We start from the raw sequence: 20,326 nt of genomic DNA on the forward strand, positions 1-20,326 counted from the left end.
ATAAAAAACCTCCAAAACTGTCTCTAACTCTTCTGCAGGTTATTTAATAGAGGTAGATGCTGTGATAGTATCTATTTGGATTCTTGAGGTAGCTCATAGGTAAAGGTAAGTAGTATGTGTTCTGATATCAGATCTGTTCCTAGTTCTATAGCTTAATTAACTTGGGAAACATGGAGCCTCTAAATATGAAACCAGAAGACACTGCATTCTAAAGAGGACTGGAAGGCTGATGGAAAGAGCATGCACTATGGGATTAGGCAAACCTGGAACTGATTTTACTAGGCCAATGACCTCAGATAAGGTATTTAACTTTCCTGAGGACCACCTACTCTTTCTTTAAAATGAGGACAATAGCAACACTTCATTAGATTATCATGAACCATTACTTTTTTCCTGACCTGTCTCTAAAAATCATGGGCAATACATTTTTGCTTTACTTATCTACTCATTTATTCATCTACTTATTCAGTTCTTCAATACATATTTATCAGACTTGTGCTATGAAAAATATCAATAAAATATAGCCATTACACCTCTTCCCCTTCTTCCCACAGAGTCCTCGGGGTTTGGTAAAGAAGGATAATATTTATACAAATAACTACAATACCAATGTGGAATAAATGTCATAAGGGAGGAGGGATGGGCAAGTTATTCTAGATTGTTTGAAAGGAAAATGTTGGCATTTGAGTTTTACTGGGAAGAACTGGTGGAATGCCAATATCTTGTGAGGAAAAATTAATTTTAGATGAATGGGATATAAGAGGTAAATCATGGAAGCAGAAGCCTCCTTGCGGAATTAGAAGGTACCACGTTATTTGCCCTGAATAAGGTTACTGCTAAAAATAATTATCTTTCAGAAAGAGCTTGTAGCTTTATATTCAACCCCTATAAATGTTTCATAGTATGAGGAACTGCCTTTACAATGCAAAGTTTTTTTATTAAAAAAAAATAGGGATTATATACACACACACAATACACATAAAATGGCCATTTTCCCTAATATATGTGAATAGGTACTTGGGTCTTAGGATAAAACAGCAGTACAAACAGGCTGAAAAAAGTGCTATCTTTCAAACAGTTGGGATGGAAATATGATAAACTTGACTGGAAGGGGAGACTATAGCAGTGAGAGTGATCCGAAAGATACATGTAAACTTCGAATAAAATTTATGAAATTAGACAAAATGAGTATTTTATAAAAGGATTATTGATGTGAATGTATAACTAAGCACTACAGTTAAATTAAATTAGGAAATTTACTGTTTTATCAAAATACTATTTACTATTTTATCTTGTGTTTTTAAATTTTCTTCAATGATAAAATGAGGACTTAAGTACATCTGGGACTATACAATCCACCAGAGTGTCTAGGGCATAAAGAAAGAGAAGATGAGGTTGAAAGAGTTGTTTGAGCTCTAACTGTGGAAGACTTTAGTTGACTGGCTAGGCAGCCAGAACACAACTTTCATTTTGCTGTCAATGAGAAGCCATTGCTGGTGTCTGAGTAGGAGAGGGGCTGATACCTGGCTAAATTTTAGGAAAACTAACCTGGCTACAGACTGGAGAAGGGAGCATTTGTGATGGTCCAAATGTGGAGCTATTGTTACTTCCCAAAGAGGGATTATAAGATTAGGCATTGAGGATGAAAAAATAGATTAAGAAATAATGTACATATATTTATGTTATTTGGCCACTGGAAAGAGAGTGGAAATTCCATTTTTTTTTTTATATTAAACTTATTTAGAAAATTGTTTCTTACTAGAATTCAGTGAGGTACCTAATTAATCACCAGAGAGTATAGTCATGCTGAAAGAGCCTTAATAAATACTTATCATTGAAAGAACGGAATAAGGTTAACATAACTTTAAGTTGGAGGGAATCGAGAAATGTAAAAAGGCAAAATTTGAGCATTACCATTAATTTTAGATCTCTTAGATATTCGAGAGAAGAGGGAGCCATAGAATCTGGATTTGGGGAAGTGGCTATTAACAACTAGAACACATCCAGGCTTTTAAAGAATAATAGATTATCTCACATTGTATTTAGTCCTTTGCTTGGAGAGCAGTTTCTCATCTGTCAAACCTTCATATACTTTGTTGCAATCATACTTTCTCTTCTTTTTCTAATATTTTTCTGGTGGTAAATGCTTCTTATCACTCTGAACCTCATATAAGGCTTTGACCTTCACAGTTGTTCATTAAAACACAATCTAGGCAATACTTAAAAACTTATCAATTCAAATATGAAAAAATGGTTAAATCATTTGATTAAATGATGAATAACTAACCGAAAGGGTTTTTACTATCATCCTAAGTTGGATAAAAATCCAATTTCTAGAGATTCAGTTTCTATCAATCACTATAGATGGCAGAAAAAATTAAAGTCATCTTATTTTCTTCACTAACTTTCATGGACCAAGGGTAAAAATTTAAGAACCTGTGTAGCCCTAGAAACAGAATTTGAGATGAAATATATAGAAAAGCTGGATTTGGATCTAGATTAAAATGGGTAAAAATTTTCAAGGAAGTAGTCAATGGGAAAGATGAATATAAATATCTTGACTTGGAGGAAAAAGTAAACTAACACTTTGATCTCATGAAAATACAAAAAAAAAAAAAATCCTTTAAAGTTTATGCTTAGGAAGCCAATAAAATATTCTCAATACACATGAAAATATCCAAAGGCATTTCCTTCTCTCCGGTTTCAAGAACAGCTCAACAATAATATATTCTATACAACAAACTAGTCATACTTTTCTGAGAATAAATTTTCCAAACTACTCACTTAAAATATGGGATTATTGGAATTGACATTCTCCCACAACTGGTACAGATAAACACTTGGCTGTAGTTAAAATGTGCTAACATATTCGAACCAACTGGTCACTTTAACTGGTTAAAATAGGTCATTTAAGAACTAGAATTATCTAGAGTGATGGTTCTCAGCATTGGCTACATATTAGAATTGCTTGGGGGCACTTTTAAATATCCATACAACCTGGTCACAGGCAAGACTAATTAAATGAGATTCTCTGAGGCTAGGACCCGTGGTATCTCCTGGAGGTGCCAGGAGATACCAATAAAAACATGCCAAACTGAAAACTGCAGATTTAATACTATAATGGGACAGTCCTGACTAATGATTTGTCTCTTGCAATTTCTGATGTTATTAGAAAATCAGAATAAAGAATGTTATTTCAAATGAGCGTGATAATGATTTCCCATTTCAATTATTTAACACTGTTGGTAATTATGTGTGGATTCAAGGTCCTGTTATAATGGCTAATGATCCTCACATGTTTTCTTTTAGTATAATATACTGCCAATAAAAACATGGAATATAAACTATAATTAGTACTTACCAAACAAGGTAGGAAGTAAAGACTAGGAAAATCATGATAAGAAAACCACTACCTGAAACGCCATAAACCCAAATTTTTACTCGGCCATCTGTTTAAAGAGAAAATAACAAGCTTAGCATTTAAAAGCTTTATTTCTCATCTGAATTCTGAGACTTACATAAGGCATAAGTGGAAATGCCCAAATGTGACAGCTATCAAAAGTAAAAAGTGAAAATGTAAGATAAACTATCAAAATTTTCATGATGCTAAACAAACACTGGCAACCATTACTTCATAAAATCTAACAACTGGCAGGATATTTTTTTGCTCTATTTTAAGTGAACAGACAGTTAACTAAACTTAGAATTGGACTGACAAAGGAATCATGTTCCTTTCTGAAAGATATACACAAACAGAAGGTTTATTATACTTTGTGAATGTAATTAACAGCATATCCAAAAAACACATGTCAGCATTTTATTCTAAAGGCTTCCGTAGGATGAAAAAACAATCAAAATCTGTTGTAAACAACACTTTGTAATAAACTCAAAATTACATTCAATTATATTATGACTACCTATCATACCTTTTGCTTACAAGACACTTTCAAGCCTCATTCGGGTTTTAGAATGAGGCTTCAATGAAGTAATGATACTTTTCTAAGGTCTTAAAGCTTTCAACAAAGCTTTGATTCTGACTTCTTTGAAACATTAATGATAAAATCTCCTAGTCTGAGTTTTTAAATTGAGTGAGAATGCACCTTTAATCATATTACCCCTACACCTAATAGAGTTGAATGAATTATTGGAAGGACCCAATGCTTTTAAAACCCCAGTGGTGAGCTATGTGGTCCATGACCTTTAAGTATGTTATTTAAATAAGAGTAACTTTTTATAACATAATGGATAAAGTCAAACTTTAAACTATAAAAAAGTTATCTAGTGAAATATAAGTCTTCCTGTAACCCTCTCTCAATTCCCTAGCCAGGAGCTACTCCTCTTACCAGTGTCCTTGTGAATCATTTCAGTTTCTGTATATGCAAGCATGAGTATGTACAAAATACATTTTTTTAAAAAAGACAAATGATGCATATCACTCCCTTTGATTTTATTTTTTTTACTTAACAATATATGTTGTAAATATTTCTATTCTAGTTCATAAAGGTCTATTTTTCATTCTTAATATATTTTATTTATCCATTCTATTTATTGACATGTTTTCTCTCATTTTCTATATAACAAGTAATCATGTAATGAATGTCATATGTGTATATATTGTATGATAAATTCCTAAGAGAAATTTTAGGTCACAATGATGATCTATATTGCCTAAATGCCCTCTTATAGGTTGCTCCAGTTTACACTGTAATTATGAAAACAAAGTTATAAACTCTCTTCTCAGACTAAATATTATATATTCTCTTATATACATGTATATATGCACATGTGTATATGTATGCATATACACACACATGTATATTTACACACATGATATAACATATGCTTTAATTAGAACCCCAAAGGTTAAGGAACCTTGTGGATGTGAAGACTCATCTCTCTGAAACCTCACCCTGATCCTCTTCCTGAAACAGAGTCCACAGGCAGCAGGTAGGCCTGCCTACATTTCATATCATGTGTCCTTCAAAGTTAAATCTACTCCTAACTTAGTCACAACATGAAAAAGATATTTTTAAACATTTATGGTGTGCCCAGACATATAAGGGAATTAAAAGTGAGTTAAGATATTGTGGCCATCCTTAAAATCTGGTTAAAGAGTATATGTATATCTTGTTTCTCCCACAAGAGCTAGGGGTCCTTTGGAGCTGCGCTCTGGTTTTTGCTTCATTTAAGCACAACATCAAGCAGTTTAGAGAGGCCTAGAGTCCAGGAGGAAAGTTCCTAGGGTATATTTTGCCTAAGTTTTGCCTCTTTCCTCTCCATGCCCTGTTATTCATGCCACTTTGCTCAGTCATTAGTAGCATTTTGGCTCTTAGAAGATGTATGTATGATAGGCAGAGTATCTTGCTTTCATTTTCTGCCCACTTTATAAAGTGGGAAGAAACAAGTGCTATGTAAAGGCTTCATGACCTGCCCTTCAAACTTTTCTATCACTTATTGGTGGTGTGAACTTGGTCAAAATAATTTGAATAGCCAGTTTAAGACTCATCTCTAATGGGAATGATAGCATCTCATTATATTGCATGAATCATTTCGTTTTCTTGCAACCTAATGAGATGCTATCATTCCCATTTAGAGATGGGAATGATAGCATCTCATTAGGTTGCAAGAAAACGAAATGATTCATGCAATATAATGAGCGCAGAACCACAAGGTACACAGAAAGCAACTAATATTCATTCCTGGGCAAGGCATGGAGAATTTAGGGAAAGAATGTTATAAAAGGCTTATTTCAATTAATTAATAAGAACATTAGTACCCAATTCTGACCTGTGCACTTAACTCTAAGCTTGAACTTTCTCCAAAGTTTCCTTTTTAGCAATTCTTTTCAGTGCCAATTTGGTGCTAATTTCTACTCGTTTTTCTGCAAATCGGGTCCCCTCTACTTTAAATTTTTCAGAAATTCTTCAAAATATGTTCTTCTATGCTAATGTTTTAAAAAATCAGTCTGTAATTTCAAGGAGTTTGAAAGAGAAAAGGCAGGTAAGATCATTTGTTTAACCTACTCTCTTGACTCAGTTTTAAATGCCTTCTCTGATTTCAACACTCAAGATCCCCTCCCTGTTTCAGCATTCTCCCAAAGTCATGGCAATGAAGGATGTTATCAGGAAAAGTAAACCAATCGTTGAGACCTTTGCTCCAAACTTGGAGACTGTTCACCATCACTGTGCCCAGGCTACTTTCTCCATATGGTATTCAACTCTACTTTGTGACCCAGGGATTTTCTCCTGTATCCAGCATTGACAGGTCAGAAGCCAAGCTATTAAGATTCTACCTGTCACCTTGATAAAAATTAAGGCAACTTTTCTGTAAAATACAATTAGAGTTTTTCTGGGTGATGCTCTTAAATATCAGAATTTGCTAGATACAGGAGATGAAGCTATAGCCTGGCTTAATCCTCAACTAGATCTAATTCTTGTTCCTACAGTGCTTAATGTGCAAGTCCATCTAGAAGAGCATCCTACTCCAGTTCTGAGTAAAACCACCCTCAGTGATGCCTAGAGAACTTTGGTACGTAATCCTTTAATTGCAGCCACAGAGACAATGACTGTTGACTCAAATGAGTTAAGAGTAAGACTCTGGTAGTGACTTGAGTAGTGAATTACCTGTAAATACTTAAAAAAAAAAAATTCATTACTGTCCTTAATAACCACCAATTCCTGAGGCCTACAGGTCTGACACTGTGCTAGTACCCACAATAATCCTGAAGGGTAGGTGTTTCTAGATTAATTTCTTCATCTGGGAAATCATACTCAGTCTCCAAACAGGTACATTCTGAGCCATGATGTCTACAACGTCTGTCTTCCTTGAAACTGATGCTATCATTTCACTACTGTTTCTTAAACCAGAGTCCCTGGACATTTCCTGAGGTATCTGCATGCTGCCAAGAATATATTCCTATTTTTGCTTTTAATTTAAAAGCATACACATTTGCAGAGAGAATTTAAAATTTATATATTTTAAAGGTTATTATTTTGGTTACCTAATTCAGCATCTCTTAGATGGGGGTTGACAGACTGATCCTCATCCATCCATGAAAACATTTTACATTTAAACTTGAGGAACTTTAGACTATATTGCCTCTTCCCTCATTCTGTTTTTTGTTTTTTTTTTTCCCTTCCCTCCATTCTTTGTCCTGGACAGTGGTAAAAAATATGAAACCCAATTCCCAGTGAGAAAATTTACATTTTTTTTTACTCATAACTGAAACGTACCTGGATCAAGGGGTTGAAGAGACCATCCTTTAAAAATATCATGTATTTTTGAATTCATAGGTCTGTTTTTCCCTGAAAGGTTTTTCACATGAGCCTTTTTATCCTCTGAGCCAGGTATTTTCATGCAGTAATCCAGAAAACCATTTGATCTCATTATTTCAGTATAGCCCTTCTCACAACCACAGACTCCACCCTATAGCATAAAAAATATTTTTATGGTTATACAGTAAGTTGTGCAGATGAAAAAATGTCAGAATCACTTGATATTTGCATATGTCATGGCAATTTAGGGTTTTTCAGCAATAGACTTGCCAAAGAGGTGAAAATCCAATAAATAGTTCATCTTTCTGAATTCCAAAATCAACTCCTTAAATAAATCATCAGCTTTTCCTAGTGGTTCACAATTCTTTGTCAATAACTATATCCTCTTCTCTCTCATACCTAATTTTAATATTATTTTCCAATTACAGTGACATAATATTAGTTTCAGATGTACAACATAGTGATTAGACATTTATATAAATAATGAAGCGATCACCCAGATAAATCTAGTACCCACCTGACACCAGAGTTACTACAATATTATTGATGATATTCCTTATGCTATAGTTTATATCCCCTTGAAACTACCAGTTTATACTTGTTAATCCCTTCCCCTTTTTCACGCAGCCCTTCAACCCCCTCCTATCTGGCAACCATCAAAATGTTCTCTGTATCTATGTTTCTGTTTTGTCTGTTTCTTTCTTCAGAGTCCACATATAACTGAAATTATGTCTTTCTTTGTCTGACTTACTGTACTCAGCACAGTATCCTCTAGGCGCATCTACATTGTTGCAGATGGCAAGATTTCATTCGTTTTTTATGGCTGAGTAATATACCATTGTATATATGTATGTACATATCTAAGTAATGTGCTCTTTGAGCTCTGTTGCTGCCCAAGCTGCTGAATGCCTCTCTCACCTTCTGCCATTGATCACTAACTAGTCTGAACTACCTTTCCACTTGTAGGCTTGGTTCTGCACTCAAGGAGGGCACCCCAAGTAGCCGAAAAAAGGAGTTCACCAAAGGCACATGCCTATGAGAAGAAACCTATTTAAAAACCATGACATAACTTTAAAATTTTTATATATGCACTGCACATCACAGATGCCATTGATTAGAATACATTATAAATTTTGCATTAATTCCTGAACAGTAGTAGATGGGAATTAAGGGAGAAGGATTTTATTTTGCTTAAATATAGGCTTCTGGTCAAAATGGCAAAGTAGGCAAGGGCTATGCTAACCTCCTCTCACATTATCAAAATTACAGCTAAACTACAGAACTATCACTGGGAAATGCATGAAGTTTAGCTGAAAAGAAGTCCTATACCTAAGGATATATGGAAGCCACAACAAGACTAGTAGGAGGGACTGAGATGCCAAATAGGATAGTCCCACATCCATGTGTAGCAGTTGAAAATTGGGAAAAATATCTCCTCTGCAGAGGTCCCCCAAAAGGAGTGAGGGGGTCCCAGGCCCATACCAGTCTCCACAGCCTAGGGTTCTAGTGCCAGGAAAAGAAGTCTCCACAACTTCAGGCTGTGGAAACCAGAAGAGATTGTAGCTAAGTGATGGCTGCTGGAGTCAAAGGGTCCGTGCATGGACTCACTTGCTCTTTCTGGAGCAGCATCTTGAAAGGCATCAGGAACATATGGGGAGAAACTGAATTGCTTTGCTTCAGGGTGAGGGCTAGAGGGACAGCTTTCTCCTAGACATAAATGCTGGCAGAAGTCATTGTTCCTTTGTTGAGTCCTTACCCCAGCTCAGCCTGCACAAGAAAGTGAGTACCTTATTTGAATCTCCATCAACCTCAACAATACCGTTGGCTATACCCTGGTGATTCCCTCAAACCCCACCCAAGCCACTTCCAGTAGCTTTTCCAAATCAATGGCCTGTCTTGGCTCATGCAATGGACAATTTAAAAATCTTATCAAAGGTTCACAAACCCCAAACAAGCAGCAGTCAGCCTCAGCTTGTGGCTGAGCCTCTCCTAGGCACTTCCAAGTCCAGCATAAGTGGCAATCATCTGAAGATCACTTTGTAGCTCATATCAAGTGACTCTTGGCAGGAAAAGGCAGCATGTGAACTTGGCTGGCAACAGAGTCCCTCACAAGAGGAACCCCAAAACCAACACACTTGGTGTCCAGCTTTAGACACACAAGAACACCACTAAACCACCTCCAAAAATAACATCCCTTAAGAGCAGTCCCTAGAATCTTGCTTAAACAAATTCTCCATAGAATCAGCCTCCACACATCAGCTCTTCCATTGTAGTCACAGCCAGTCCTCACAATCAGCCTGAGGGTCAATCCCTCCCATTGTGCAAACAGCAACCAAGGCTCAACTACAACAGGAGGGGATACACCTGCAGCACCTGGCTCACGTGACCAGGGAGATGGTGCCACTAGACCCCTTCTACATAAGGCCATTCTAGTAAGACCAAGAAATAGCAGTTCTAATACATAGAAACAAAGGGAGGCAGCCAAAATGGAGATTCAAAGAAACATGTCCCAAATGAAAGAACAGAACAAAATTCCCAGAAACAAAAAAAACTAAAAATGGAGACAAGCAGATTTCAAAACACTGGTTATAAAGATTCTCAATCTCGGTGAGAACTTAAGACATATATAATATGGATATAGAAAACATAACCAGTCAGAAATCAAGAGTACAATAACTGAAATAAAGAATATATTGGAATCATCACATTAGATGAAGCAGAGGATCAAATCAGCAATGTAGAAGAGAAGGCATCAGAAAATACCCAAACAAAAAACAAAAAAAAAGATAATTTAAGGCATCTCTGGAAAAACATCAAGCATATCAACATTCATATTATAGGAGTACTAGAGAGTGACCGAGGAATTGAAAACCTATGACAATATGATGGGAAACTTCCCTAAGCTGGTGAAGGAAATGGACATACGAGCCCAGAAAGCCCCAAACAAGATGAACCCCAAGAAGCCCACACTAAGATGCATCATAATTAAAATGCCAGAGAGAATCTTAAAAGCAGCAGGAGAAAAGTAGTTAGTAACCTATAAGGGAGTTCCATAAGACTGTCAGCTTATTTCTCAACAGAAATTTTTCAGGCCGGAAGGGATTGGCAGGAAATATTCAGTTATGAAAAGCAAGGACCTACAACCAAGATTACTTTACCCAGAAAAACTATTACTTAGAATCGAAGGGCAGATAAAGTGCTTCTCAGACAAGAAAAAACTAAAGGAGTTCATCACCACTAAGCCAGTAGTATTACAGGAAATGTTAGGACTTAAGAAAAAAGATAGAAAATATGAATAATAAAATAGCAATAACTACATACCTATGTATCAATAATTACTCTAAATATAAATGGATTAAATGCTCCAATCAAAAGATAGGATGGCTGAATGGATAAGAAAACAAGACCTTTAAAAATGCTGCCTACAAGAGATTAATTTCAGATCGAAAGACATAGATTAAAAGCAAAGGGATGAAAAAAGATATTTCATAAAAATGGGAACAAATGAAAAGCTGGTTTAGCAATACTTATACCAGACAAAAGAAGACTTTAAAACAAAGGCTATAACAAGAGACAAAGAAGAACTCAGTTATCCTACTTCTGGGTATTTATCCAAAGAAATTTAAAACCCTACTTTAAAGGGACATGTGAATCTATATGTTAAGATATGGAGGCTACCTGGAGGATGAGAGGGTGTCCATCAATGGATAAAGAAGAGGTTGTACATATATACAATGGAATATTACTCGGCCATAAAAAAGAATGTAATCTTGTCATCTGCCACAATTTGGAAGCACCTAGAGGGTATTGTGCTAAATGGAGTGAGTCCGACAGAAAAATACAAATACTATGTGATTTCATTTACGTGTGGACTCTAAAGAACAAAATAAATAGACAAAACTAAAACTCATCAGTACAGAGAACATTTCAGTGGTTACCAGTTGGGCGAAAAGTGGGAAGGGATTAAGAAGTATAAATTGGTACAAATCTTCTGTGTATATAAAGTATAGCATAAGGAATATAGTCAATAATATTGTAGTAACTATGTATGGTTTCAGATAAATTTATCTGGTTGATCACTTTATAAGATGCTACTGTATATCAACTCTAATTGACAAAATTAAATATATATGTGTCTGTGTATACACACACACACACACACACAATTTTTATCCATAGGCATATATTTAACTTATTTAAAATGAACTAAAAACTTATACTGTTTATAGTGTAATCAATTTTACTAAGTAACACTTAGCAAATGTGAACATGCATTTATAATATTTTTCAAAATAGTTTAGGTATATGAAAGACTAAGAATGGAAGAATATATCAACTGAGAACATGTATTGTTAAATAGAGCTAATAAAATTAGATAACTGAAAAACAGATTTGCCTAATGATTGCTTGCTTTAACACATGGTCCTGCAAAGAAATTCTTAGTATCTGTGATTAGTCCTGCAAATGCCTCTAGATGGTATCATGGGCACATGGAACTGCTGCTGGCTGTAGCGGACTGGAAAACATCCAATAGCATGTGTATAACACAGCAATTAAAATACTTGTAGAAGTCTTTAGTACATGACTCACCTGTGTACAGTAGGAGAAAGGTTTTCTGCAGGCTGGATTACACTGTCGAATAGCAGCAGGACGTGCCTGAGGGGAGCAGCCTCCTACAAAGGAAATCCCACGATCATTTGCAGATTTTTCTATGATAAACATTAAAAAACATTTTGTTTTCCTCTCTGGCACTGACCATTTGTAACAGTATCATTTTTTTTAATCCATTTGCTGACATATGGTCCATTCTTATTTTATTGATTACTCCAGGATAGATAGTTTGAGATGGGAAGCTGTGCTAACAGAAGATATTTACAGTAAATTTTTTTATACCTGCTCACTGGTGATATGATGCTATCACATGACTATGCTTGAGGGCAAAGTCTATGGGTGCCAGCATCAGTAAAAGAATTGGTGAAATCTTAATTTAAGTTCAGGAGCACAAAATATATCTGCTGGAGACTTATTCTACACATATTTTTCTACAGTTCCAGAATAACCCAACTAGGCACTAGGCCAGTTCTCAACCAAATGCTAAAATAAGGCCACTAATCAATTTATGAGACCAAAATGTTTATATCAAAATGTTTTTAAATGTATTTCAATGAGGATAACAAACATCACACACATCAACCCCATACATATTTTTAAGAGCCAATGACTAGATGGAATGACGCATGCCTCTATAATCTGAAAATCATTTACATATAAATCTTGACTTTCTGGATTCAAGGTACTAAGCTAAGAGATTACATAATATTTTAGGGCAGTATTTAAGTCTTATTTATAATACTGGTTGCATTTATAGGCTCTAGCCTTTGCATTACTATAATTGTCAACCAGTTATAGTTTGTTCTGCAGCCAGAAAAAAAGCTTTGGGTGTAAGTCAGTGCAGAAAACAATGAGATCTACACTTTCCCTAAGAATGAAGCAGCTAAATTCTATTACTTGGAAAATAAAATAATTCATACAATAATAAATAAATCCTACACTCCAGAATTAGCACTTAGGTGTGGATTTATTACTTTGGGCAGTAATGGCAATAACCACACAGTCCTGTTGCTACTGTGTTTGGAGGGGGATTTTTCACTCTTTAAACAGCAACCTCCAAAGCACAGAGTGTGCGCCCCTGCAGAAAAGGCTTGGCTCTTTTGGGAACTGAGAAGAAAATATTTGAATTTATATAGGTTCTACAACATTTATTGTTTAAATTTTTAGAATGAAATAAAGTTCTAATAATACTAATAATAATAGCAGATGATACTAGCAACCTGAGCTCAATCATCAGATGTCCACATGTTGTACTTTGGGGATGAAGTACTCTGTGCAGAGAATTTGATGTGCAACCCTCACCACTCTGACTCTCATCATATTGCAGAATATGATGCTTGCTGTGTTCCTAGTTAGATAGATTTCTAGTCTATTTAGTTTTAACAATAGCATATAAAATGGACAAGTAGCTTAAAACAAATTATCGTATGAATAAACTATGGATTAAGGGGACTACCAAATGCAAAAACAAATATATAAGGAAAAGGCAGAGCTGACAATTCTATTCCTATGATACGTTCTTTGTCAGTCCAGTACTAAATAAAAATAATTACAATTTAATTTTACTTGAAAAGGCATAAAAAACCCTTTAAAATTATTGAGAATACTACTTGTACATCAAACTGTATACACCATCATGATTGAAGACCACTTCCCTCAGTTTATATTCAGATATTAAATAATCATGACTAGCACAGTATTGCAAAACTAAGATTCCAGTGCATGAATAAAAGCATCTATAGGCTGCAGGAAACAAGTTACCATTAATATAATATTTAAAACTTTCGTATATCTTAATAAACCCTTAATTTCAGTTTTTGTATGTTTTAACGATATATAAGCATAGTAGTGCAGAAACATATGTTGAGTATGTCTTCAAAAACTTTTTACTAAGAAGGCACATGATTTAAAATTTTAGAAACCATTGTTTTAAGCTAGCATCTGTGTTTTTCAGTCTTTGTCACAGATATTTAAGGAAATTTTATTGTATTTCAGCTTATTTCTTTAAGTCGTATGATAGAATTCTTTTCTTTCTGAGATGCAAAGATCTAATGACAATTTGCCATGAGGATCATCTAAGGCCATTTGTCCAGTCTTTCCCTACTTATAATTTCTAAGCTAATTCTTCTCACAAACAGCAACACTCAGAGATCTTTTTGAAGTGCCCACACGAATCATAGGTAGGAATACCTGTGACATTAATCCCATCTGAACGTTGGCACCATACAGTTCGTTCATTATTGTTCCAAAGGCTTGCTTTCCATGTGTAGTAATAACATTTGCCTCCTGCAAGCAAATATGATATCAGATCTATTGTACCTCACATAAAAAAAGAATAAACAATAAATCAAAGCTGAGAACTGAAAAGTGCTCTTGGTACCTGTACAAGGGCGTGTTTCTAGAACCTGCTGGGGGCAGTTGTCCTGGTTCTCAAAAGACTGAATTATAAATGTCCTTGACCTGGATTGGCGGCCCAGTGTCTCAAAGCTCCTTCCATCGATGCAAGTTAGTTCACATGTGCTCCACTCTGACCATTCCGTTAAATGGCAGTCTCCTGGATGATTGTGCAGTAATTAAGTTTTCAAAGAGCAGCATAACATAGTAAAATTGGTGTTCACAGAAACCATATAAAGAGAATCAGTCAGTCATTGAAGTGGAATATCTTTGGGCCTAAAGAACGATGAGTTTAATAAACTGAACATACACATATGTATATATGTACATATGCATGTATATGTATTTACATACATGTACATGTGTTACATGCCATCCCATAAGGATATATTAAACCACCTTAAACTTATGCCATATACCCTTTTATTAAAATTAAAATAAACTCATATCATGTAACTAATAATGACCTTCACAATTACATAAACTTTACCATTTGACAGACTGCTGTCATAAACATATTGCCTTACTTGTCCCCAACATGCCATCCCCCAGAGGTTCATCTATTCATGGATTCAGTCAGCATTTTTTATGCCAGGTGCTGTCAGGTCAGGTACTATTAACACATTTTCTAGGTGGAGCAAACATTGCTCAAAGAGGTTAGACTATATTCCCCAGGTAGAATACCAGAGACGTGACGGAAAGAAGATTCTAACTTAGCTCTTAAATTTCCAAGTTCAGTCCTTTTTTTTTTTTCTTCTTGTCTAGTTTTCCTCCATTGAAGCTGGAGGTACATTCCAAAGTGATAAGCACAATTAAAAATGAATTAAAGTTAATTAAAAACTTCAATATTGATGAGATAGAGCTCCGGGGGTGGGGGGGGGGAAACACAAGATAACAGAAAATAAATAAGATCAACATGGAAAGCACTTGTGAGTCTTTAAAATTACATACCTGGGCAAGGCACAGAACACAGCTGTTTCAGGATGCCATCTGGAAAGGGCATATCTTTACACAGGGCATCATCTACACGTACAGCCGAGTTAGAGACAGAACCACTGTGGACCATACAGGAAAGGCTGCGGCTTTGGACCCCTTCCCCACAGTCTCCACCCTGTAAGAAGAAAGGATACTGTCAAAATTACCTAAAAAATTAGCATCTCAGAATTTTGTCTACTGCCACCTGAAGAAAAGCCTATTGGGAGTTTTTATTTTTCAATTGTTGACAATAAAGCCTCACTGAGCAATTCTTCTAGAGCTGATAGAGAAGTTGTGAAGTAGAAATGCAAATTTACCCCATGGAATTTTTGCACTCACAAAATGACAAATCATTTTGGAACTCAGCCAGGATTGATTGAAAAAGAAAAACAATACATAATTTGTCTAGGTGTATGTAATAAAATGACCCAACCTATAATCTGCTCCCCCAAGAGAGCCTGTGCAGCCACAGGGCGTACATTTCTCTTTTATTTTGCTTGTTTTTCTCTTGTAGGGAATTTAATCCTTTCTCAAATGGATTAGATTGGGGTTTCCAGCATAATACTGATTTTGTCTATTGCCAGAAGTCGTTGTTTTCCCAGCATGCCTTCTGTGATGAATAATGTTCACTGAAGATATTTCATACAAATCCCACTCAGATTATTCTGGGAAATTAAAAAAAAAAAAAAGGTGTAGGTGTAGTGACTCACAGAAACAGAAGCTTAGAATTGAAAGCTCTTGGCAGTTATCATGCCCAAACATCTACTTAGTCAAAGGTTTCCTACTATAAAATTTTTGGCAGTTACTCATGAGATGGGCACTTTCTTTGTAGTTTTAGTCAGCAGTTTATATTTCAAACAGAAGTCCATTGGTTATTTGAATAATGTTAGTTGATAGCTGTTTTTGCATAAATATCTTAGAAAGCAGAGACTAAGGCAAAGCTTTTCTGCTAAGAGTGAGGGTAAAAGGACTGAAGCAGGAATGGAGAGAAAGTGAATATGAGGTAGTGTGTTACCAAACTGGCTTCAACTTCCCAAGAGAAATAGCTGCTTTCCTAGTCACCTATAACATCTCTCAGACAGGCTGCATGGTATTACCATACCTCAGTACCATCCATGACAGGGCAAGGGAGGATGAAAGGAGAGGCCTTTAAATGCCAGCTCCTCCTTGGATCCACTTCTCATTGATAAACTTTCATCCCAGGAAGTATTAACTCCTCTATACTTCCAAGGTGTGCTACTCAGCCTCCATTAAGTCTGAAAGACTTATGACTACCACTGGCATTATGGTGGGAGAGGGAAAGAAGGAGAGAGCGAGGGGAAGGGAAGGAGAGGATGAGGAGAAAAGAGAGAGCAAGGGACAGAGAGAGACCAACTGACCAATTGACCTTGCGCCTTTATACCTGTGTTGCTGCAGTCAGGGATGCTACTACATGCTGCAACCCATTAACCTGATATTAAGTAACTGTGATAACTGTATAACTGTGCTCTGCACTGGAAAACTAGGTTTCATCTTCTTACCCTTTCCCCATTGCAGGACTCAGAAACTGCATTGCTTGGCCTTAGAGATGCTGTGTCTCTTACAGTGGGAGGAGTAAAGAAGGTTAAGGTGGTCAGCTATACTAGTCAGAACAGAGTTCCAGGGCATGAAACAGGGGATCCAGGGGCTGATGGGCCTGCTGAGTTCCATCAAATCAAGGCACTGTGGCAGCAGCTACTGAGTGTCGAAGGCAGGTTGTAACTAGACCACTAGAGGTGCAGGATGGTTGGTACACAGTGGCTGCTGAGAAATATTATTTATACAAGGTAATTAGGATTCAAAGACATTGGCAAAAAAAGAAAAGGTACAACTTGGAGGAGGTCCATGTTGTAGTAACTTAAAGCCTAAAGAATCTTAATAGGCACATAAACTAGGGCCATTCTCTTCTAGAGATGTTTTAACAAGAATTATAATTTACTTATCTAAAATGGCAATTCCACATTTGATTTATCAAAACCTCATAATTGCTCTAATCAATTCTATGGCTGTTGTGAAATTTTTAAAAAAAGTCGCACCCTAATTGTGAATCTAAGTGCATTTTTTGGAGATAAGTGGAGGTTCAAAATCAGTTCACGGTAGATTCATTCAAAGCAAATGCTCTAGTAAATGTTTACTCCCTGAAGTGGACAATAACTAGTGTATGTTAAATTTCTTTTTTAGGGAGAATTCTCTCTTATAACCTGTTATTCCAGATGATGGACTCATTACCGAATTGTCTAAGTTGTAAGTTTTTGCTATAGAGCATCAGACTTTGTATACTTGGAGGAGGATCTGAAGATATGGCAGCATGTATGAAATCTGAAATCACTACTGTCTGGAACCTCAAGTAACAAAATGCAGTTGATCAGAGTTCTGTTTGACATTCCAGGAGATAGGATGTAAGGAAATGATAGGAAATAAATCTGTGTCAGGTATCATTTTAAAAACCAAGACGGACCATCATGTGCTCCTAGTATGTATCCATATTTAACCTTAGTCTCCCATACAATGGCCACAATATGAAGAGAAATCAGCTTCAGAATGAGAATTTCACTCACAAAGCAAGCACTTAGTCACTCTCATTCATGAGACTTTACACACTAGGGTCTGAAAATAGAGCCAGGCTTCTTAGAGCAAGATTGTCAACAGCTAGGATTCTCTTATTAACTCTCCACTGTCCAGATCATTAATACTTTTTGCATACTCTTAATTTGCATCACCAGATGTGGATAGGCAGATGGTGCTAATAATCACAGTCATAATTTTAGTTAAAATTACAATAGCAATTACAATTTATTGAGCTCTTTTGCCAGGCATTATGCAAAAAAAAACAAACAAAAAAAAACAGACTTGGAAAGTTAGAAACTGCAAAAATCACAGAGCTAGGAACTGGCAGAACACTGACCAAAATTAAACCTGCTAGACTCGAATCTGAGCTGGATTTATCAACATATGTGTGAATACATGTTATATTTTAGAAAGAATGAGTTAGAAAACATTTTTAAAAAAGTGAAGTCTGATGATAAACATTTCATTTTGCTAATCTCTTTCCACATATGATAGTGACAAAATTGGCATATCCACTGTGCCCTGTGCAAACTCCTCTCATTATGATGTGATACTTCTTGATGGCAATCAGCCACTTGAATATCACCACCCTCAGTGAATGAGCAAGTTATAAACCTGCATTTGGCAGGTTAGGAAATACTAGGGCAAGCAGAAGCAGAAGTGTAGTTGTCAGAGAGGTCTTTTTCTTTTGTGTACAAAGGCCCATGGTATATTTGGATTAGTAATTCAAAAAATTCAGCTTACACACATATTTAAGCAAAAGCAACTCACTGAAAAGATACTGTGTTATTTGTTTCACAAAGAGATCACAATTAGGCTTCAGGAAAAGCAGGAATGCCATTTGAACCCAGGAAAAACTTAAATATCATCATGATTCCCTTTCTCTTTTGCCTCTGCTTTTCTTTATGTCACTTTCTTTTTTCTTTCTTGCTTCTTAGTGATTGACTTTATCTGCAAGGTGGGACAATGTGGCAGCTAAGCATCCTGAATACAATAACTTTGAACAGCTTCAATTTCATTCCACATTCGTGGGGCAAAGTGCTGGTTGGCCATGTTTGGGTAAAGTGCCCACACCAGAACAATTAACTACAAACTTGTTTTTTGAGAGCTTTGCCATGATGAGGTCTAAATCCAGAGTTTCCTCCTAAGTGGATGCGTTGGTGAGTGGGAAGATCTCATCTAGAAATTTGAGGCAGCTCTGAAGTTTCTGGTCCACCTGCTCTAGAGGTCTCTGGGGCCACCAGATTAGGGATTGCTAACAGATGCCACAATCCCTCCGTCCCCACTAGCATTGCTACAGAGACTGTTCACAATGCGCCATTCTTACTCCTGTGAATCTGGCCAAAGCTCAATAGGGGACAACAAAATGAAATAACACATTTGGCATTTCCCCATAATGTTCCCATTGAATGAGAAGGCAGACCTGTCTATCAAAAGAAAAAAAAAAAAAAAAAAAAGGGAGTGGGGCTCCTGACACCTGGAGATAAAAAGGAAAATACAAAAGAAAAGGTAAGGTATAGTAACAGCTGTATGCCTGGTAAGACTTGGAGCATGGAATTTGTCAGTCTTTCCTCCTTCCCTCCTTTTTTTCTATTTTTTTGCTCTCCTTTCTCCTGCAATGGACTCCTTAATTATTTCAGCTTATTTTCTCCACTCTTATTTTTTCCATGGTTATCACAATTATAAGGAGAAACATTCCTTCTATTGTCTTAATTGTGATTCCAAAAACATTTAAAAATTGTTGAAGATTTAAGATAAAAGATTTTAGACTAGTAGACAAAGTATTCATATGTAAAGCCATCAGGTTACTATTGAGTTACTTAGCACGGTCACCTTATTCTCTGTAAAAAGGAGACTGAACAAAAGTACCACACATTTTCATTTCTCTGGGATTATAATACATGGGCATTTAACTTCTGCAGGATAATAATACTGCATGACAGTGTCAACCTGACACGAACACTGAACATCTTTACAAAAATACTCTGCAGATTTCTTAATGCATAATCAAAATTATTGTTATCTAATTAAAACATGCTTTGGGATATGAACTGAAGGATAACATATTACAGAAAATAGAAAAAAATCAATGTGCTTTTTTCACAAGAAGCCAGAGAGAAAATGCAGTAGAGTATCTTTGCTGATACAGCAAAAGCTCTGGGTATGTGACATATTATGATGTTGCTAGGCATTTATATTTCAGGTCAATAAAAAAGTAATCATTGAGGAAAATGTAGTAACCTTGGTTTGTGTAATAATGTTAAAATATAACTTTCATATGCTTTTGGTTTTCTGCCCAAATGCAAGATTTTGTCTAGGCCTAAAAGTGCCTCTTAAAAAAAAAAAAAAAAGTCTACAGAAAGCTGTGCATTTCCATAGCATCTGGGTTTTGCCTAATTAAATAATATTTCGACATTTCCAATAAGCTAGGAAAGTAACAGAGAATTCTTGAGGATGCCAAAGAGATTGAAAGTCCCATGACCCTG

General features: G+C 35.9%; 1 protein-coding gene across 6 annotated transcripts in view; it reads right to left on the reverse strand.

Moving 5' to 3' along the window:
- THSD7B (thrombospondin type 1 domain containing 7B) overlaps positions 1–20,326 on the reverse strand; it is a 1,079,084-nt gene that overhangs the window by 9,324 nt on the left and 1,049,434 nt on the right. For all 6 annotated transcript variants that reach the window (XM_036237409.1, XM_016145417.2, XM_016145415.2 and 3 more), the window contains 6 exons: positions 15,231–15,390; positions 14,266–14,439; positions 14,076–14,171; positions 11,865–11,947; positions 7,233–7,425; positions 3,362–3,449 (listed from right to left, as the gene is read on the reverse strand). In XM_036237409.1, the coding sequence (XP_036093302.1) occupies positions 3,362–3,449; positions 7,233–7,425; positions 11,865–11,947; positions 14,076–14,171; positions 14,266–14,439; positions 15,231–15,390 (794 nt within the window). The remainder of the gene's footprint in view (positions 1–3,361; positions 3,450–7,232; positions 7,426–11,864; positions 11,948–14,075; positions 14,172–14,265; positions 14,440–15,230; positions 15,391–20,326) is intronic.

Source organism: Rousettus aegyptiacus, unplaced genomic scaffold, assembly GCF_014176215.1.
Source record: "Rousettus aegyptiacus isolate mRouAeg1 unplaced genomic scaffold, mRouAeg1.p scaffold_m13_p_2, whole genome shotgun sequence".
Lineage (NCBI taxonomy): Eukaryota > Metazoa > Chordata > Mammalia > Chiroptera > Pteropodidae > Rousettus > Rousettus aegyptiacus.